At 38.4% G+C, this 23,424-nt stretch overlaps 1 protein-coding gene across 1 annotated transcript in view; it reads right to left on the bottom strand.

The window, feature by feature from the left end:
• Positions 1-23,424, bottom strand: part of FMN2 (formin 2) — a 407,588-nt gene that overhangs the window by 109,180 nt on the left and 274,984 nt on the right. The window contains 1 exon segment of the mRNA XM_027767852.1: positions 523-615. Within this exon segment, the coding sequence (XP_027623653.1) occupies positions 523-615 (93 nt within the window).

The raw sequence follows: 23,424 nt of genomic DNA, 5'->3' as shown, positions 1-23,424 counted from the left end.
TGTAGGAAGAGTCAGTAAGATAATATTTATAAAGATTTTAAGCTCCCTGGAAGAAAGGTGTTAAATATCCAGAGGTATTCATGTAGCCTATAGAAAAAAAAACAGCAAAAAGGTTCTGAAGATCTGAAAAAAATCAATATACTTTGTTCTCTGGGTACAATGTTTTGACAAACCAAATAAATACCAGACTGAACTGAGGTCATAAGCATGATTGCAACTTAAAAGAATATCTAATTCTCTATGACAAAAAGCTTAGAATTTTTAATGTCTTTACAAATACAAGCTATTTTAACTAACACATAGTATGTTTACTCTCACGCAAATAAATAAATAATGAGTATTACCCACAAATAGCATGTTTAGTAAACGCTAGCTTCTCACAATGCTGACTTGTGATTAAACCTAACATGTTTAATCGGTAATGTCAAAATAATTCATTTAAATGTATATTTAAAAAAAAAAAAGTCTTCTACCTTTTTTCTGAGAAGAGAGGAAAACATAACACATCTATTCGGAATTTACCTTGAATAATAAATTGTTCCATGTTCTCTTTGAAAGGTTGCATGTGCTCCTTTGAGGAGACCTGGTATACTTTCCCCGCTTCAACTTCACAGGCTGAAATTAGAGAGAGACATTGTTTAGAGCTTCATGCTGTTAATGGAGCATTAAAACAATTTATAAAACATATTAGCTCATGTTAACCATCCTAAAATTGTTCTACACATATTGTGGAAAAATCCAAATACTGGCACACAAGAAGCCTATGATTAAGGCTTCCTTTTAGAGGAAAATTCTCCAGAATCTACTAATCCTAGTCCAATCACTTCCATTGGATCCCATGGGTAGGTTCCTTAACCTCTAGACCTCAGTGTTTTCATCTGTAAAAAGAGCATGATACCAGCGCCTGCTTCACAGTGCAGTTATGGGAACCAAGTCTGTTAATAGATATAAAATGTTAGTGCCTGGCACATAATAAAGCAATATGTAACCATTTCTATCATAATTACTATCAACTGACTTCTAATACAATTCTATCCATAATTAAAGTCCAAATTTCTGAAATAATAAACAGTGGTGGTAATGTTAGTATAGCAACAATAAGCATGACGTATCTATGGTTTGCCAGGTACTTTCTGTTGTCCCTAGTTGCCAGAGGACATACACATGCTCAGAGAGAGAGAAAGCACCCCACCCTATGGGATGTGGTCATACTGCAATCCTTTGGCACTCACATTCTTTGTCCCACCAGGATTTGGGGCAAGCATGCACATGTATCCAGCATACTTTTTAAGGCTCTGGCCAGGATTCGAACCTCGTTTGAACTGAATGCTTAGAATAAGCCAGCTACCAAAAAGGAAATAACAGTCTAGATTTTGGAATAGAGCAAACAGTTTAAATTCTAAGATTCAACCACTGAATATACCTCTTGGCCACTGATTTGGGTCTACTTACCTAACTTCTCTGGACCTTAGTTGCTTCATCTGACACTGAGTTTAAAAAATATATATATACCTCTTTGGGGAGCTGCAGATGATGCAATGGTTATGTCACTGGACTCCCACATGGTTGACTGCAGTTTGAGTCCCAGACCTGGCGGCTTGAAACTCTTGCTGGGTGTGTGTGTGTGCATGTGCGTATGTGTGTGTGTGTGTGTGTGTGTGTGTGTGTGCCCAAAATCCAGAGAAGAGAAGGGAGAAGGGTTTACAGCATGGTCATCCCTGAGGGGTGATGGTGATTTCTCACTTTCTAATTCTGTCTCTCTTTGTCTCTCTGGCAAGCACACACACCCTCTAACAAAAATCCCTTTCAAAGGTTAGTATGATGATTAACCTAAATGTATGTAAAATGCCTGAATGTGAACTTCAGATATGTAAAACACAGTAGCTATTGCTGCTGTTGTTTTGTAAGACCAGGTGGAGTTCAGTCTAGAAACTTGAAGATGAACACAGTAGTTATTTACAAAGAAGTGCAGTGTGATCCCCTGGGTGAACGGGTACAAACTTCCTCTGTGTCCATTCCAAGAAAGAGCGAAGCAGAATGCACACACACATTAAAGAGAGATTTTGTCACAGTGAACTTGTTCATCTGAAAAATGTCATGAGTATTCGAATCTCTCCAAGTCTTACTCATACTATCTGCACACTTGACATATAAGCTCTGCTTCTGCTTAACCCATACCAAGTTTCTGGTTCAACTATCACCCCCATACCAAGAGAATCAAACTCCCCCCACCTTCCAACCTTCCATCTCCCTTTTCTACAGAGCGTGTATGAATAGCAAAGGATAAAGGCAACACTTTGGGTAAAGATTTGGATCCAGGGAACCAGCAGTTAGCGTAATGGCTATGTCGCTGGACTTCCACGTAGTCGACCGCGGTTCGCGTCCTGGACCCGGTGGCTTAAAACTCATGCTGGGTGTGTGTGCGTGCATGCCCAAGATCCCGAGAGGAGAATGGAGGAGAAGGGATTGCGGTGTGACCATCCCCCCTGGGGGGTGATTTCTCACTTTCTGTCTCTATGTCTCTCTCTGTCTGGCAAGCACACGTGCCCTGTAGCGAAAAACCTCTCAAAAAAAAAAAAAAAAAAAGATTTGGATCCAAATCTAGTTCTACTACTAACCCTGTGACCTTGGGCTAGTTTCTTCAATGATCTGAGTCCCAACTATTAGGTCACCAGAAAAATCATCACCCATTTTTGCATAGAAAAATACATCATGACTTTTCCAATGACCCAATAGAACTTGAAGTGCCAAGCACTAGGCTGACTATTAGGAAGCTTTCAAAAAATGACAGCCATAAGTATGATCTCATTGCATTTATTTGCTTGTCTATCTTTGTCTGTGATTATAGTTCACATTCTTTGAAGTCAAGGGCTGTTTTATTCATCTTTGTGTGCCCAGTGTCCAAATTATAGTGGAAGCTGAAAGTCCTATTTTAACTAAGTTCATGACGAGGGTTAGCCTACTCTAGATATTACATCTTCAGCGGTGGCCGACATAACGCCAAGTAAAACTAATCCAAAGGACATCCAAACCCAAATCCAAATGGCCAAAGTGACTCATTATGATATGAAATCTGTACAATTCTTGTAGGTAGTTATTGCTTTACTTACTGTATTAAGAAAGAAGAGACTTAGATAATTATAAAAACAGAATGTCACGTTCTAAAGTTTATATATGTTTACATATGTATAATCCTCATATATATCCTCAAGCATTCCATGCTACATATGAATATTTTCAATCTGACAAGATCATACTTAAGGAATCAGGAGGTTTCTCTAGAATATGGGATCCTCGTCTTCTCTTAACCCTATTCGTGATGTTAGACTACATATCTTCCTGGCTATTACTTATCATCTTCACAATTGGTATGTGACTGTGCAAATTTGTTAAAAAATACCAAACACTACAATCTTACAAACTTGAAGGGTCATTTAGAAACATTATTAAAAACAGAACAAAGATAGAGTTCCTGGAAAACTTGCATTACAGTCAAATCCAAATACTGAAAAACATTTGTTAGGAGACTGTTGGCCTAACAGAGTAATTCCAATCATGTTGACTTTTGTTTAATTTAAAGACCATTCTAAGCCAAAAAGATTTTATATCGTGTTAAAGGGCTAATATTAGAAAGCATGCATTAGGGTTCCAAATACAAAGAAAAACCCAGCCAGAGGAAAGGAAGAACAACAACAACAAAAAATCTCTCAGATATTCAGCCTGGACAGCTAGCTCTGATACACCAATGCTACCCACAGAGTGGCATGTTACAGGGCAGAGTAAATGCTACTTTGTCACTGCTGGAATAAACCAGGTGCCGCACATGCCACTCCCTAAAATGAACCATGATCGTGACCAGGCTGGTGACTGCTTTCAGAAAATTGAAATATTGCTGCCATAATTTATACAAGTCTCCGAGTTCAATCAGTGCTAATCACAGTTAGACAATGGTTTTGTATGAGCGTCCAGAGGTTTCATTGGCATCTACAAAGAAGCCACATAACAGATACAGAAGGGAAGAAACAAGATTGATTAAATCAGAACATTTTTTTTTGTTCCAAAGCCAGATATTTTTCTATGTCATCCTGGTGTGTACACTAATCTGGGTTCAGGTTCAGGAGTGAGAAATCACACTACTACTTAGAGCAGATCAAGTGCTGAAAGAATGGGTCTTACATTTCCTCTCGAGGAATGACTCCCAGAAGAAAAAAGGCAGTACTGGCCTGCAGGGTTGGAAATGCCATCTACCTCTCAATGAGGACCTATGCTGTGTGCAGGTGGCACAGACTCGGCCGCTGGTTTCAGACTGAAAGTTCCCCTGCTAAGTCAACACCATCAAATACACTGTTGCCCTACGTGCTCCTTCCCTCTGCCTCTCAACACTCATGTGGCTACAGTGATCAGGCACTGGAACAAGGACCAAGGAAAAGCCAATCTATCCATGTCACTGCTTGACAGCAGCAACAACAACAACAAAACCCACAAACACACACATACAAACAAATAAACAACAAAACCTCACCATCAGTGAAAAGGCCATGTCTGACTTCACCACCTCTCACAGTATGTATACTGACAAATACAAAAATCACACAGAGAAGGCACAATTTCAAGAAATACTCGGGGGTCAGAAATAGCAGAGCTTGGCAGTTAACTAAAATGTCAGTAGGCGGTCCTTCACGAAGAGGCAAATGTCAGAATCAGTTGGGGCGTCTTTTCAGAATCTACCTGCCAAAGTTCCAACTGAAGCCATTTTGAAAAGTAATCTCTAAGGATAGCACTCATAATGAAGTTTACACAGTATCCCAATATGCACTAATAGGTGGGGGAGAAACAGGATTCAAGCCTGGGTATCTTGAGAACAGGGAAAGAAGGAAGGAAGCAAGCAGAAGGAGAGCAGCTTTCAGAGAAAGGAAAGTGAATCTGGTTTTTAATACACTGGGCTTAAGACATCAGTGGCACATCCAGGCGTAGATTCTGAACAGCTGGAAGTAGGAGCTTACAGATCAGATGACGACGGAAACTCTGACTGTGAGTAAGATGGCTTGAGGAAAGCATGTAGAGTGAGAAGGGGAGCTGAAGCTGAATGTCTGAGGAATACAAACTCGTGTGAAGAAGCAGAGAAAGAGAAGGCTTGGAGAAAGAAGACTTAAATGAAATGTCAGGCCTCCTGAGGAGAACCAGAAGTGACTGGAGCTAATGAAGGTAACAGAATACTGGGTTATAAAGAAAGAGTCAGGGACTAGCTGGTGGCATGGTGGTTAAGATGCTGGATGCTCCCATGTAGCTAACCACGGTTCAAATCCTGGACCTGTTGGCTTGCTTTCTCACCTTCTCTCTCTCTCTCTCTCTGTCTGGGTATGTCTCTCTGGTCAAATTATAAATGAATGAATGAATAAATAAAGTAAAATAAATAATTTTAAAAAGTGAGTCAAATGCAACAGAGATATGGATTAATAGGAGGTTTGAAATAAAGTATCTCTATTCAACTTGGCACTTAGTGACAATAGTCTTAATAACTAGAGACAAAAGATAAACTTGAATCAAGTGAGGAAGAAATGGAAAGTAATGAAGTAAAAAAACTGAAAGTTACCACATTGGTTAATTAACACAAGTTGTCCAGAGTAGCTGCCTGGCAACGGTGTAGTGTGGGTCGTGGGAAGAATGACAACTAATGAGCAACTTCTGAAAAATACTCAAAAGATACTAGTTTTGGCAATGGTGAATCAGTAGGTCCAACTGCACACCAAGAAAATGATATTATCTATATGGACCATTCTGTCCGAAAGATGGTCTTCAGAAAAATCTGATCCCCAACAATTAATGTCTATGGTTTACTTTCAAAACAGTTTCTTCTCAAATAAATATAATGAAAAAGGACAGAGATACCACACACATACAAATTCCATAATACCTTAGCTTCAACATGGCACTCTGAGCATTGTCATAAACTGTATTCATTCTGAATTCACTAGCTTATTTCTGAAAACAAAGCTAAACAGAATTAAATGGCCTTATAAGTATATTCTTCACAGTGGTACTCTTCAAAAGAAGAGACGTTCAAAGTTAACTGTATTTCAAACTGAAATAAATGAAAGAGCAATATATTAATATGTTGTCGTTTGGTTGTTTAAATAATCATGTCTATAAGAGAACGTTCAACTCTTTTGTCCACTTCCATATGCAAGTGATTATGTTTTTGAACACTATTTCCATGAGCAAGTCAACCTTTCACTTACAGATAGATAAAACAGACCAATCACACCTCAGGGGCTTCCTCAGTAGCACTGTAACACGAAGAACAACAGAAACTCCCTCTAAGGATTTATCCTAAAAAGGATAAATACATGAATATGTGGTATCTTCAGAAAGTTTAAGGACAATACATATTATGAAAAATAACTATGCATAGATTGCAACATTTTTGCATCAAAATTAATTGGATATTTCCACCAACTTTCTGAAGTTCCCTCACATATTAAAAGCACCTGCTGTGTGTTGATACAGTAGAGGACCTGGCTGGACAAGACGATCAAACCTGGAGAACACCAAGGGCTATGTAAGTTTTAACCATTATTATTGCTGCTCTTAATGTTATTGCCAGCAGCAACAATGGCAGACAGAAAAGCAATATACCCCGGGAGCCAAGAACATGGACCTGAAGACCCTGAGAATAGATCTACAGCACGACTCTTCACTTACAAGCTGTATGTACAAGCTGGCCAAGCATACAGACTCTCTGTGCCTCAGTTTCTTCCCCTTAAATATGGGGCTAATAATAGGGCCTGATTTATTGGGTTGTGAAGAACAAGAGTTTTAATGAAGCTAAAGCGTACAGCACAGAGCGTAACAACAGTAAGGGGAATATAAGTGCATGTACCATTACAATACCACACTACTGACACCACCACACACCACCAGGACTAATGGATAATGAATATTTATCAATGATGAACAGTACTGTCATTGAGGCTAGTGCCAGCTCTTAATATCGCTGGCCAGGTGCCTGGTGTCATATTGGCAGCCCTCAAAAATGTCATTAAATGATGGCTGAAAGTGTGACTGCCGGCATTTAGAACTAGCTTAGAAATCTGCCTCTCCTGGAGAATTTCTGGAGTGGGACTGTCACTAAAAGTTGCTAATATCCAGTTCTGCTTTGGAACTGGCACACAACTGGAACAAGGAAGTGACACAGCTGTCATCTACATAAGGGAGTTCAGCTGATGCCCCACACAACCACGTCGCAATAACCAACATGTGACAACTAAAACAGGTACCATGGGGGCTGCCATTTGCTTCAGGAGCAATATCTTGCTAGTAGGTCCTCCTGGGGTAAAACACTAGTTATGAATTTAAAAATATTTAATAATAAAACATATTTTTCCCAGAAGCAAAACTCTTCTTGTGTGTATAAGGCAATATTTTGCCCAGTGCTTAAGACATCAAAATTCAAGACAGATCACCTCTAGACAAACATATTTTCTACTTTGGGTCTATTAGCAGATATTTTTAAAAAGCAAAGCGGGGACCAGCAGGTGGTGAGGTAGTTAAGGCGCTGGACACTCCCACACAGCTGACCAAGGTTCAAGCCCCAAACCTGGCAGCTTGCTTTCTCGCTTTCTCTCTCTCTCTCTCATCAAATTAAAATAAAATGAATAAAAATAGCAAAGGAAAGCATGTAGGCATAAAAGCCTTGTCACTTTGAGTTTCCTAAATTCACAGGAAAAAGGGGTAGATATGGAATGAAACATACAAAAGAAGGAAGAGAAATATACATGCTGGAGAGTAAAACAGTAAGAAGAAATGAGAACATTATGAAGTATTCGAAATGTAGAGTGAGTTACTGAAACACTTAGAGAGGCACCACTGAGTCTCTTATTCAAAGGAACAATCAGTGTCAGAAAAACAAATGAAACGAAGTCAAAGATTTATTAGGGAATTTATGGATTTGAGGAAGTTTTAAAGTCTACTAAATATATCTCAAAAGAACAAAAGAACAGTAACTCAGACTTACACATTTAAAACTACTCTAGAAATTCAAAGCATTTTATCAACATGAGTCAAATAATCTCTAACATACTCCTGTCGGGTAAGGAAAGTGATCACATACACTTAAGATGCATGGATTTATAACTACTATCTCTAGGCATGATTTAATATTATCTAAATTTCTATTAACTTAGATCAAGAAATTGAAGGTAATTTTATAAAGTCAAAGAGAGATGCAAGCACACATCATGGTCATGAAACCAGGCTTCGGGAGTGCTGGAACTGTTTTACACTGCTCTCTATTAACTGCTACCCAGAGACTTGACAAGTGCTGTCATCTCTCCAACCTCGGTTTCCTCATCTGCAACATGTGGCCTCTGTCATCATTCTGGTAGCAACTCAGTTCATGTGAACCAGTATTCTTGTTCCACCTTTATTAATTACATATGGCACCAGCTTCTGCAAAATTTTGACTTTTAGAACATGGAAGAATTTTAGATGTTCTTGAAAACCTATAGAGCTTATTAGGAGTCATGAATTTCAACAGACATACACACAAAGTTGTACATTGTGTGGCACAAAGAAGGTGTCAAAAACCTGACTAATGACCCTGGTATTATGAGATAACCAAGTTAAAAAGTCAGCTATTATCAGAACTAAACAAGTTGTGGGGATGAACTGAAATGTGCTGCTTGCATACATGAAATACCTTTCTATTGCACTAGGTGTTAGTCGGAATCTTTTCTTTTTTTCTTAGTAAACTTTGTTTTAATGGGACTCAAAATTCTGTGAAAGATAATTGGTCAAGTTGTTTCCATTAAAAGGTACTGATTTTTTAAAGTAATAACTTAAAACAGCCACACACGCGCGCGCGCGCACACACACACACACACACACACACACACACAAATGGTCCACGAAACATCTTCCTTTCTTCTGAAAGTTTTGCAACGCATTGCTATCATTAACCAATCTTTTATTATACGGTTGTCAGAAAAGTCCATGACATACTTTTTCTATGCACAAATGTGTCATGACTTTTCCAACAAACCAATGTTAACTTAAATGGCCAACTGAGATGAATGGTTCTGAGATTGTTCTTCCCCACCCTGATGAAGACTAGGGTGCCAAAAATTATGGATATTCATTTAGCCTTCTGAGCTTTCTGGGCAGACTTAGTGACCTTGTCAGCTCCAGCAGCCTTCTCATTCACGGCTTCGAGGACACCCACGGCAACTGCCTGTCTCAAATCACAAACAGCAAAATGACCCAGAGGAGAATAGTCAGAGAAGCTCTCAACACAGCTCTTGCCAGGACCCAAGTCAACAGAATCTTTCAAACATCCCGTTCTGATTTTTTTTTTTTTCTACTCAAGTTTTGGAGATTAATGTAATGGGTCCAGTAGGTGGTGTGGTGGTGAAGGTGCCAGACTCCCACATGACCGACCACAGTTTGAGTCCTGGATCTGGCAGCTTGCTTTCTCATTTTTTTTTTCCTCTCTCGCTCTCTTTATGTCTCTCTCCGGTGATCACATGTGCCCTACAGCAAATTTTAAAATAATAATAATGAATAAAATTCAATAAATAAGTAATTTTTAAAAGGAAATGAATGTAATCATGTGTGAGGCTATCTAGAAGCAACAAGGAAGGAACTAAAGTGGGACAACACCGTAAAGAAATGTTTGCTGTGAGAAGAGAAGGGTTCAGTATCTAAAATAGTACATCTCCAAAAGTTATAAATCTCCTCCATGTTGGGTCAGCCAGTGGTAAGTGGTTAACAGACTGAATCTCACATAGCTGATTACACAGTTTGAGTCCCAGACCCAGAGGCTTGGAAAACACTCCAGGTGTGTGTGTGTGTGTGTGTGTGTGTGTGCACACGTCCACGTGCATGCACACATGCCCAGAATCTCAAGAGGAGAATGAAGAAGGGATTGTGGTGCAGTCATCATCCATGGGGAGTTCTCTCTCTCTCTCTCTCTCTCTCTCTCTCTCTCTCTCACACACACACACACACACACACACACACGCTCCCCCGTCGGAGTTCAGTAGGGCCCCACCTCTGAGTTCATTAATGCCAGCTCTGGGAGGTCTTCCCTCTGAGGCCCCCAGTCACAGTTCTGCAGGGCACCCCTCCCTCCAAGTACCTCAGGCACCATTTGTAGCAGCAGAATCCTGCCCTCAGAAGTCTGAATCCATAGCCCGCACATCGCTCCCTCTAAGGGTCTGGGTGCTTTGCTAATCCCCCTCCTCACTTTGTTCCTGGCCCTAAGGAGGGTAGCCATATACACTATTTATCTCAGCATCCTCTTTTGGGGTTTTAAATTCTTCAGCCTGTGTTAACTTAATTCTCCATGTTAACACATGTTGAAGAATTTAAAAAGCAAAATTAAAATAATTTCTACTAAAATAATAAGTGTGGTTTTTGTTTTCCTGACGTGACTTCAAATTAGCAGAAGCAGTGACCAGATTAATGAGTTATGTTCCTCTAAGTACAGCTTCCTGGCTCAGTAGTTCATTTTATTTTTACTATGTGCATATAAATAATATCTGTTTGAACTATTAAAAACAAGAAAACATGCCAATTTTTCAGATTTTTTTTTACCAATAGAGGTTTTATATTATTAGCACCATCCATCTACAAACAGTCTTCTTAAATACAGCTTCTTCTTTTAATCGAAGTTCTTAAATTATTTAATTATGTGAATTTTTGAATTAGTTAAGTTATATTATTTCTTCATAAAGCATAGAAGTGGTTAACAAATCATACAGTTTAAATTGGAGGGGGGGAGGCTCGAGACCAGCAGATGGTGTAATGGACTCTCTCATAGTCAACCGCAGATCGAGTCACAGACCTGGTGGCTTAAAGAAAAACTCACACTGGGCGCACGTGCGTGCATGCTCAAAATCTCAAGAGAAGAATGGAGGAGAAGGGATTGCAGCTTACCCTCCTCTGAGGGGTGGGGAGGCTCTCACTTTCTGTCTCTCTGGAGAGTGTACACGTCCCATAGCAAAATCTCTCTCTAAAAAAATATTGGGGGTGCCTAGATGACTACATTTCAATTCTAATTCAAACATGTTTCTGGGTGGTTGGCTATTTTTCTTTCTTCTTTATGATGAAATATATACTACATCTAAAAGTACATGTATAATATGTATGTAAACTGTAAAAAATAATTAAATTAATATACTCTATTTCCAATTTAATAAAGATAACATAACCAATATTTTGGAAGTTTCTGGTAATATTCCCCTATGTCTCTCAGGTCCAGCAGTAACTATGACTTTCAATTTTATTTTTCTTATCCTCTTGCTATCCCTAAATAAGTGATTATTCATATGTAATTGTGTGTGTATGTGTGTGTGTGTGTATATATATAACATATATGTTTACATTATATATAATTACATATTATAAAGTAAGATATATAAATGCAAACACCTCACATACATAAATACATGCATGTACATATATGTTATGTCTTATATATGTTAGAATTTTTTTTGAGAGGTTTTTGCTATAGGGCGCGTGTGCTCGTCAGAAAGACAGAGAGAGACAGAGAGTCAGAAAATGAGAAATCGGCCCTCCAGGGAGGATGGCTACATCGCAATCCCTTCTCCTCCATTCTCCTCCCGGGATCCTGGGCACACTCACACACGTGCCTGGCGTAAGTTTAAGCCACTGGGTCCGGGACTCGAACTGTGGTCGACTACATGGGAGTCCAGTGACATAGCCATTATGCTAACTGCTGGTCCCTATGTTTGAACTTTTTTTAAGGTTCCTGCCATAGGGTGTGTGTTCTTGCCAGAGAGACAGAGACAATGAGAAGAAGGGTGAGAAACCACCTCCCAGGATGGATGGCCATGCTACAATATCTTTTCCTCCATTCTCCTCAGGATTTCACATACTCACTCACACATACCTGGCCTGAGTTTCAAGCCACTGGATCTGGGATTCAAACTGCAGTCAGTCAAGTGGGAGTCCAGGGCCTTAATCAGTAGGCTACCTGCTGGCCCCTATATTTTTGAACTTTAAAAACTGAAATTATATTGTTGTACATTTCATATACCTTGCTTTTTCTCAAAATTGTGTTAATAAGATTTACCAATTTATTGGGGCCAGCAGGTGGCATGGTGATTAAGGCAGCTGGAATCCCACATGGCTGACTATGGTTCTAGTCCTGGACCTGGTAGCTTACTTTCTCACTTTCCTTCTCTCTCTTTGTCTCTCTCTGGTCAAATTCAAAATAAAATAAAGTAAAATAAAATAAATGAATAAAATTTTAAAATAAGATTTACCAATTTATAATGTGAGTAAATGTAGTTCAATTTTGCTGTTCAACATATGGTCTCTGAAATTGTAATTTACTCAGCTATAACTTTCTTGAAAAACATCTGGGGAATTTTGGTGCTACTGCTATAAATATGAACACAGTTACCCATTTCTTCTGGTTACCTCACACTGTAGTATATATCTAGGGGCCTACTGCTAGGTCAGAGAGTATAGACATTTTAGATTTAATGACACATTGCCTGATAGTTTTCCAAGAGATTGATTGCATCAGTTGACATATTTCTATCATCAGCAAAAGAGTTTTCACTGATTCACATCTTTGCCAATATTTCACATTCTCTGGACTTGCAAGATTATTTAAAAGAATACTAGTGAGTAGTATTTCCCAAGATGAAATCTTCGGTGTAACTGAAAAGTCACTGACACTTGCAACATACTGACAGGCCCCTTGGCCAATCACTGTTTTTGTAGCTATCAAGGTACCTTTCTCAAAGTTCTCCTACAGGCTGAGTTCATCAGACAGCATCACTGAGGAAATGGATTCATCTCTGCTCAGTGATTCAGATTAGCCAAGACTCATGGATGAGCAAGAGTTTGCCAACTGGAAATGGGAAAAGAAATGACTGCAGGACTGCAGTTGGAGAATGAAATATGCTCATAAAGACTGTCATAAATGACTATAATCCCGTGGGGACTGTGCACCACATGTGTGAAGACTGTGCTTCCGTGTAATCATCTGCTTATACTGAGTCCCTGTAGAAAACAGAATCTTGTGGCTTTGAATTCATTTAAGTTGACTATCACACAAAAAGAAAAACATCTTTGCAAAGTACACACTGTAAAATAATCACAGATAATTTATAAAATAAAATATATCTTCACTTGTAATGTGAGGGAACTAGTCACCTTTAATCAGCTATGGTTTTCATAAGGCAGCCACATCAGAAACACAAGTATGACTTCACTATTATTTTCTGATACGAATAAATGGCATCTAATCTTAGAATGATTAACCAATGATTTGGTTTTCTTATTAGCTCTCACTTCCGCTACCAAGACTGTCACTGAAAGTAATGATGATTCAAGAGATTAACAGCACGAAAACTCAAAAGAAACCTGAAAAATATTTATTTGAATTGAGTACATATGTATGGTGGTGCAGAGGAGAGGATAAAGAGAAGCTTATCAATTTTGGAAAAAATATTACAAATGAAAACATTTCTTTCAAACTTTATAGAAAGAAATGTAACCATCTCTCCACCAGCAGTTAGCATAATGGGTATGTCGCTGAACTCCATGTAGCCGACTGCAGTTAGAGTCTCGGACCTGATGGCTTAAACTCATGCCGGACACGTGCATGTGCATGCCCAAGATCCCGAGAGGAGAATGGAGAAGAAGGGATTGCGGCATGACCATCTCCCCTGGGGGGGTAATTTTTTGCTCTCTGTCTGTCTCTCTCTGTCTTTCTGGTGAGCGCACATGCCCTATAGCAAAAACCTCTCCAAAAAAAGAAATGTAAGCATCTCAAATAGCACAATATTATGACAACCTACTTCTGTTTAGTTGATGGAAATTATGGAATGATGTAATTTTTATTAAGAACCACTTATGGGGCCAGCAGATGGCATAATGGTTATGTTGCTGGACTCCCACATAGTTGGCTGTGGTATGAGTCCCAAACCTAGTAGCTTAAAACTCATGCTGGGTACATGTGCGTGCATGCCCAAAATCCAAGAGGAGAATGGAGGCAAAGAGATTGTAGTGTGGCTATCCCTACGGGGGGGTAGTTTCTCAATTTCTGTGATTCCTCTGGTAAGCGCATGAGCCCTACAACAACAAAAAAAATTCTCTCTAAAAAAAAAAAAAAAAAAAAGAACCACTTATACCTAGTATGCAGAAATGTCCGAATTGCTTCTTTTTTCCACTTTTTCTTTTTGTTTATTTTTGCTATAGGGCAGATGTGATCATTGGAGAGAGAAAGAAAGAGAGGGAAAATAAGGGAAGATACTCACACCACAATCCCTTCTCCTCCATTCTCCTCTCAGGATTTTGGCCATGTAATACACACATGCTTGCATGATTTTCCAAGCTGCCAAATCCGAGACTTGAACCACACACTCATACACGTGGGATTTTCCTCTATTCTCACAGGACTTTGGGCATGTACACACACACACATGCCTGGGTGATTTTCCAAGTTGCTAAATCTGAGTCTTGAACCACACACACAGACATATGGGATCCAGCCACCTTACCCACCATGTCACCTGGCTGGTTCCCTTTCTACCTTTACTGTCTCTATAGATAGAAATATTTTTTTAGTTCTTTCTATTCTTCTGTTCCCCTCTCTGGTCAAAATCACTGCTTTTATTTGAGTTCCTTTCTGACTGGTCTCACAAATTCTATGACTATCAGAAGAATATTTTCAAGATATAAATGGTATCACTCCAATTCTCTGAAAAGAATCTTTCAGTGACTATATATTGCATCTGGAGTAAAATGAGAATGCCTTACAAAGTCTGTAAACTTGTAGAACCTCCATGATCAGACAACATTCTCTAATTTCACGTTCTTGTGTTACAAGAATGCTGGGGCATTTAGACATTTCCTCTGTCTTAAATGCTTCCCTGTCTCCTCTTTTCCTTCCCAACCCCTTATACATACACACATCAATCCCTCAACTCCAAAGTCTTCTGCCTCTTTGTGATTTCATAATCTGGTCACTACATATCTCTAAGGCGTAATCACTATTTACTGCCTTGCACTCAGCCAGGGTTTGAGTTGTGTAGCATTGCTCAAAACTCCAAGAATGCACTAATCTTAATCTCATTGAACATGGTGATTCATCTATTCAAATTTCCATGGACTTTTTTTACCTAGTAAAGTATTCAAACATCATCAGGACTTAGATAATGGCAATATCTAACTCAAGCCTTTCCTAACTGGTTAGGTAGAATCAAGCTGACCTACCACTCTGCTTCTTGTTCCTATTTTATCAGTGAGATTACAGAATCTAGTTCCAATGTATCTCCAAAGACTCAAACAGCTTACACCTCTTTGATCCTCCTGCAAGAGCCTTAGCGTATGCCCTCAACATCTCTGACAGTCTAAGTCTCCTGCTTCTTCTCTAAACTATCATTCAGAATCTCCTCAGGATGATTTCTTAAAAACACGCATATGGATGTGTCCAAGCCTTGTTTAAAAGCATTCCTATGGCTGACCAATGAATGTGGAATCAAGTGCAAACTCTGAAGTAGGTTCTCAAGACCCTTCACAAGGACATCTCGTCATCCTGATTGTACTCCCCTGAGCACCTTACACTATAGTTACCACAGACGGTACTATCCATTTGCCATCCTTTTACTGGTTCATTCACTAAGTCCAGATCATGTCAGGCTTGTGCTAACAGCTATGAACACTCAAGGCTGAATCTTCCCTGAAGTGTTCTGTGCAGTGAAATCCCAAATGAAGCAGTGTTAATATCTCATTTAAGAGGGTAAACTCTCAATCAAGTTCCCTGGGTTCAAACCCAGCCTCTGCTCACACTTTGCGGTCTTTAATGGGGTATTTAATAAATCTAACTTGCAGTCAGAAGTATTAATGGTAATATCTATACTATAGAGAATAAGAGTGTTCATGTATATAAAACCGTGACACCAAGTAAACATGGCAAGCCACCATGAGAGATACATCTCAGAATTACTATTGGTGAACTTTTCAAATGAAAAATGTACATAGTCCTGACCATGGTTGTGAATTCTGCTACAAGGAGCCAGATCTCAGGACGGTATCTTGTGTATGTCTCAGACATATGCCTGATAAAATTAAGAAACCCCTGGGTTCATAGATCAATAGATAAAGCCCAAATAGTCACAGAATCAGTGACTGCTCATGCCTCTCCCCATGCTTGAATAGATTTTTCTCCTCTTGAAAATACTTTTATGCTCTTTCAAAGTCCAATTTAAATCTAAATTTCCAAGTACCTCTTCTGTGTTTCTAAAGCATCTTGTTTATTTAACTAAGAAACTAAAGACTTGTTATATGTCTACTAGTTAGTCTTATATCACCAATGATACTCATGCTAATCTATGAGCTATGGGAGAATGGTCTGTAGCTTTGTTTCTTTATTTCTGTTCATTAAATCAATTCTTAAATGATAATTAAGGTATTAAACCATAATTTCTCTAAGATTATTTTTCACTAATTTAAATCTCATAAATTTTATTCTTCTGTCCTATTTTAAGGAACCTATTAAAAATGATCAATTGCCCTTTGATATGGCTTGAATGTCTCTCCAAAATTTAAACTGTAACTTGACACCCAATGGGAGTGTGTTAGAAAATGGGTCTAGTGTGAGGTGTTGGGGACATGGGGTAGATCCTTCCTGAATCATTACTGCCTGCTCCAAGAAGGGTACAGGTGTTTATGAATTATTGATAGTTCCCAGGACAGGGCTGTCATAAAAGCAAGTCAGCTACCAGAGGTCTCTCTCTTTGCACATACCTGCTTGCTTTTCTGTTTCTCAGCCATGTTGTCATGTGGCACTAGAAGCTAGCCAGATGCTGGCCCCATGCCTCTGGACTTTACAGTCACAATTATAAGCCATATAAATGTCTTTTCTGTACTATCACTCAGCATCAGGTGCTCTGTTACAGCCACACTAATGGACTAAGAGAACTTCTGAAGAAGCATTTTGGTAATGTCAAGAAACTGAAAAGAATGTTCATTGTCTCTGATTCAGAAATTATAACTCTAAGACTCTATATTAAGGAAGTAACTAGAGATATATTTTTTTCTTTTTTAGGATTTTAGTCATAAGAGCACATGTGTTCATAGGAGAGAGACAGAGAGACAGGGAAAGTGAGAAGTCACCCCAAGGGAAGATGGACATAACACATCCTTTCTTTTCCATTTTCCTCTTGGGATTTTGGAAACATATACATGCACCTGATGTGATTTTTTTTTTTTTTTATGGAGAGGTTTTTGCTATAGGGCACGTGCGCTCGCCAGACAGACAGACAGAGATAGAGAGACAGAAAGCGAGAAATCACACCCCGGGGGGATGACCATGCCATAATTCCTTCTCCATTCTCCTCTTGGGATCTTGGGCATGCACACACACGCACACGGGCCCAGCATGAGTTTTAAGCCACCAGATCCGAGACTCGAACCATGGTCGACTACATGGGAGTCCAACATCATAGCCATTACGCTAACTACTGCGTCCCCCTGATGTGATTTTTATGCCACGGGTCTGGGACTCAAACCACGTAGTTGGCCATGTGGAATCCAGTACCTTAGCGCCCACACCACCAATGGCCTGATACAGTCTTTTAAAAGGCGACAGAGAAGAATGTTCAACATGATAACATGATGTACTTAAGAGTAGTAAAAATTAGACTGGAAAGAGTCTAATTTTCTACAAGAATTTATTACTAAATTATAGGAAAGTCATGAGATAAATTACTATGAAACCATCTCAATTTTTTTTTACTTTTTAAGTTCATCTATTTTATTCAGTACAGAACCATATACACGCATGAGAGAAAAAAAAGAAAAAAATAAAGAGAAGCACTTCCAGCAGAGTCTTGTCATACCACAGTCCCCACTCCCCAGTCCTCCAACTGTCAGGGTCTGGGACATGCATCACTGTGTGCACCCAGCTTGTTTTCAAGCTGACCCAGGGATTTGAACCTACAATTGGCCATGTGGTTTCCAGCAGTAAGTTCAGTTTGCTACTGACTGCACTACCAGGCTGGGCCTACAAGGTTTTCGGAATGTATTAAACAGCATGGGAAAATCTCCCCACTATAATTTGCAGTGGAGATAAAAAATGAAGATAAAAAACTTAATGTAGCTGTCAAGTCAAACAAAATGATGAATTCATAGACTGAACTTTCCCTGTTGAAAACACAGAGCAATGAAAGGTAACATAGAACAAGGAAACTAAACAGACGGTGTGCTTCCTAAAATGTAAATGTCCCCTTGTACCAGGAATAGTAGAAAAACTTGAGTTGATAAATAGGGCTGAAATAAGAAGTCACTGGACCATGAGTGTGTAGGAGGTAAAGAACTTGGCTTATGTGGGGCTAAGGAAGAAAGAGTACACACAGGAAGGTATGGAACCCATCTCACTAGCAGAACCCCAGAGCAGCAACTGGTCTCCCTCACAAAAGATGAAATAGCTAAAGTTCACAGCTTCCTAGGGCTACAGCCCACGTGTAATTGTACACCTGAATGAGCAGGGGCAGGGAGGCACAGCTTGCCGGCGAAGACCTTAGCCAAGTCATTCACTGGCTTAGAAACTGGTTCTGCTCTAAACCTAATGTGTCCACAGGGCAGGAACCCATACCTCCCACAGAAGCTTTGGTTCTAGAAAGGGTATTAACATTCTAACACCACAGAGGTGAATAGAAAAATGATTTCTAGAAATCAAAAAATTAAAGAATGTATTACAAATTAAACAAAAACTATAAAAAACCTTAATATATTTTTAGAAATATGGAGATAAAGGAATGATACTAACAAAAATAAGAACAAGAAATTATTTGGGGGCAAAAAATAAATATGATTAAAAATGAGAAATACTGAAAAAAATATATCATGATTTAAAAGTAACTATACTGATAATATAAACTCTAGATTGGACAGAGCGAAAAGAGAATTAATGAATTTAATGAACCACAGGACAATGGTGAAGAACACATGAAGTTTATAGTGAACGGGAGGAGTTCTTTTAAAATATGAAAGAGAAGTTAGGAGACATGGCAATTAGATCAGGTGGTTTCAAGAATATATAAAAGGAGTTTCAGAAAAAGAGAGAAAAATCAATAATGGCTATGAAACGTTAAGACACTGAGGAAGTCATCAGTTTCAAGTTAAAAATTTCTCACTAAGTATAGAACAAAATTTTTTAAATATTTAAAAATACATTCATACTGGGCCAGCCAGTGGTATGGCTGTCACTGCAGCTGGATTCCACATGACTGGCTGCATTTTGAGTCCTGAACCTAGTGGCTTGAGAAACACTCTGAGCACATATGTATCTTTGCCCAAAATCTCAAAAGGAAGGAGAAATGGAGAAGGGATTGTGGTTTTACTTTCTCTCTCTCTCTCTCTGTCTTTCTCTCTCTCCGGGGTAAGTGCAGGCACCTGCTGGAAAACTTTTAAAAATACATTCATACTCTACACAGTGAGAGAAAACTAAAGACGAATGACAATGAGAAAATTAGGCATCATCAGAAAGAAGATAGATTATGCATGTAAGAATGACTATCATTTAATACACACACTGAGGGGCCAGCAGGTGGTATGGTGGTTAAAGACACTGGACTCCCCCATGGTTGACTGTGGTTCAAGTCCCAGACCTGTTGGCTTGTTTTCTTGCTTTCTCACTTTCTGTCTCCTCTCTCTCTCTCTCTCTCTCTCTCTCTCTCTCTGATTAGTGTCTGTGCCCTATAGCAAGTTAAAAAATAATAATAAAATTAATTATTTTTTTAAAAAATTTAAAAATAAACTAAAGCGCACATGGACAATAAGAGCTGCGTCCACACTGATGGGAAAATAAATCAATCTAGAACTCTATATTCAGTAAAAGTATCATTCAGGAAAGGGGAATTATTTTTCTCAGTCAATTTTGTACAATGAGTTTTACACCCACCAACTCATATTGAAAGAACAGCAAATAAGATGGGGGAAATGGGATGTGATGACAGTAGCACAGTAACTGAGTAAATATATCCATAAAGTTACTACCTAATGATTATAAAACTGGTAGTTCTTAGAAGAAAAATGATAGTACTAAAAGTCAGAAAAACACTAGAAAGTAGAAATATTTCAAGTATTAGAATATTCTAAAACTTTCACCTCACTTGAAAAGATAAATGTGCATAAATTTATGACATGTTGTAAAATTAAATGATAGGGGCCGGCAGGTGGTGTGGTGGTTAAAGGCACTGTACTCCCACATGGCTGACCATGGTTCAAATCCTAGACCCGGTGATGTGGTTTCTCACTTTCCCTTTCTCTCTCTGATCAACCCAGAAAATAATAATAATAATGATCAATAAAGTTAAAAAATAATAGTATATGATTAAGAAAATATGCTAATAGACAACAAATAATAGGGATTCTACATGTAGTAACAAAATATTACTAGGGAAATAAGAAAGAGAATACTGAAAAGTGTATCAAGACAATAGAAAAATAGGAAGAAAAATAGAATTAAATGTAAATAAATTAAATTATACTACCATAAAGCAGAGACTATAAGATTGAACAAAACTCTCAAATATGTATCATGGTCCCAAATGTACAATTCTTGCATGCAACATACATATAGTATATATATATGATACAAACATTATTTATCATTGGATTATAGAAATAGGATAAATACATTTTCTTTTCTACATTTTTCAGTATTGCCTAAAGTTTCTATGTTGAACTGATATTGATCTTAAATTAATTTTAAATTAATATGCTTCTGCCACAGGGATTATGCAGTCACCATCCAAAGAGAGAGAGAGAAAACATATCCCCAATGAGCAGGGTCACACCATAAGTCTTTTCCCCCATTTCTCTATTTTGTCAAGGTTATGGGCACACACATAAACACACCTGGTGTATTTTTCAAGCTACTGGGGCCAGGACTTGAACCCCAGGTTGGCCCTGTGAGATTTAACTCCCAATGCACCATGCTTAATGGCCACACTACAGTTATAATTCTATACAATGTTACTTTTTAAAAAGGTTATTTTCTTTCCTCTCTTCAAACATAAGGAAAAAATCGGGTAAAACTTATCATTTCAAATGTAATACTTGTGTATTAATCATTGTAAGCTAGGAAGTTAAAACAAATTTAAAAACTTGTTCATCTGGGCTAGGCAGTAGTGTAGTGGTTAAGGTGGCTGACAGGCTGACACTGCAGTTTGAATCCCAGACCCAGCAGCTTAAAAACGCACCAGGCACATGTGCGTGCATGCCCAAAATCCCAAGAGGAGAATAGATAAGGGACTGCAGTGTGGCCATCCCCTCCTGGAATTCGGGGGCAGGGAGGGGGGCACAATTTCTCACTCTCTTTCTGGTGAGTACATGTGCCCTGCAATAAAACAAACAAACAAAAACCTGGTTCTTCCTATATATTTCTGGACATGGACATTGCTTCAGCTTAAAGATATAGTTAATAAATTTTAAAGAGATTTTTCAGAAAGGGAGACAGGGGTAAGGATGGGGAGGAAAGAGAAAGAAAGAGTACAGAGAAGAATCTGCATAAGAACATTTTTGTCCATTTCCGGCAACTTAATTACTCCATGCTCTGTGCATGTTGAGTTGATTTAAGTCATGTGGCAAGTGCTACAATTCCTACCCAAGAAAGGCACTGGAGCAGAAGTCGTCATTTGGCATGACTACATCAAGAAAAGCTGCTGACAGCCAGAGGAGATCAAAAGCAGATCAGGTTGCTTAACAAACTACATGTCACTGAGCTCAGAAAGCCCGAGGGGTGGCGGGAATCTCAGGAATAAGAAGAGAAACTTAACAAGGGATGCTTCTATAAAACACTGAAATGAGATTTGGTTTTCTTATGAGGATGTCTGAGCCATAACATGCAATTTCTCAGTCTTTCCTTAGACATGAAAAGTCAGGTCTCTAAGCAGAAACAGAAGTGTCAGTCAGCAGATGAGTCACTTTGGGGCAACAGCTTCACTGTTCTAATCAAATGAATTACATAATTTACCCTATTTTTTTCCTCAATATGAATAGCCAATGAATATTTATCATTATAAATATCCTACTTATGCCTCATGAAAAATAGTCAATACATATTAGCTATTTATTGTTTGAATGATATTGGAATAAATGCTTAAAATACATTACCTTGTTTTCTAAGCCTTTTAAAAGTAACTTGCTTCTAAAAAGGGGGGAGGAGCAGGCACTTGAATTTTTTTTTTTAAATTCCCTAATTTGATTACTTAGAAGGAATTACTGGTTTGGTTTTTTTTAATTTATTTAACTTTATTTTTATTTTGACTAGAGAGGGACAGAGTGAGCAAGAGAGAGAGGGGAAAAAAAGAGAGAGAGAGAGAGAAAAGAGAACGTGAGAAAGCAAGCCACCAGGTATGGGACTCGAACCACTGTTGGTGATGTGGGAATCCAGTGCCCTTAACCACTATGCCACCTGCTGGCCCCAGGAATCACTTTTAATAGGCTATACAAACTAAAATGCATGCTATTTTTAAGTAGTTGTAGCAAAAATAATATAATGCAAAAATCTCCATTTGACTATCACTTAATTAGATAGATAAATCTCTTTAAACCTATCTCATTCCTAAAAAGGGTATGAGATAATCCTAGCTGATAGGAAAGACTACATTCACAATAAATCTTTACTGCCCAGAAACTGAATTTAAATATCAGTTTATAATATTTCCTTTGTTGTGTTATGAATCATTATCTATGGAAAAGCTCAAATTTGGGAAAAGAAAAAAATAGGTAAATTATGATTTTTGTCAGTTTTTAATCCTCAGTGCTTGACAGCCCTTCTTAAATAGTTCTTCAAGCTCATTTGATTTTATAACAGTAAATGTAATGTAATTACATTATTTCCTGAACAACAGTTCATTTCCTCACCTTCACTAGGATTCGCCTCAGAGGCAAATGTCATGTTTCTGTTACTAACCTCCTAAAGAGCTTCTATGTCTTAAATTGTGTTCCATGACTACAGAACCAAGTAATTACTCTGTTGGGGGGTCGGGGGGGAAGAGCTCTGTGGTTAAATAAACTATTAAAGTTATTGCAAAATCTTCTTCTGGATAAACTGTGAATTTCTTTTCAATTTAACTTAACCCAGCAGTTTCCACATTCATTTGTTCATAAACTTCCTCATTAATAGGGCACCAAATTTTAAACTGAGTATGGACAAAGAATAAAATACCCTTCCAGGCAAACAGAGCTGTTAGTTGAGGGTCCGGCCTTTCACATAGCTCATCTTTCCTCTTCGTAAAGTGTGAACCCTTGAAGTTAAAATCATCTCTTTTATCCTCAGAGGCCTTCAAAAATTGCTAAGATGCCTCTGCAATATTTAATCTTCTGCAGCTACCATATTGCTCAAGAAGGCAAAAGCTCAAGAGGAAACAGTATTAA

This window comes from Tupaia chinensis, unplaced genomic scaffold (genome assembly GCF_000334495.1).
Source record: "Tupaia chinensis unplaced genomic scaffold, TupChi_1.0 Scaffold000074_1, whole genome shotgun sequence".
Lineage (NCBI taxonomy): Eukaryota > Metazoa > Chordata > Mammalia > Scandentia > Tupaiidae > Tupaia > Tupaia belangeri.
The sequence above is the reverse complement of the archived record's forward strand: the minus strand, read 5'-3'. Positions and strand labels throughout refer to the sequence as shown.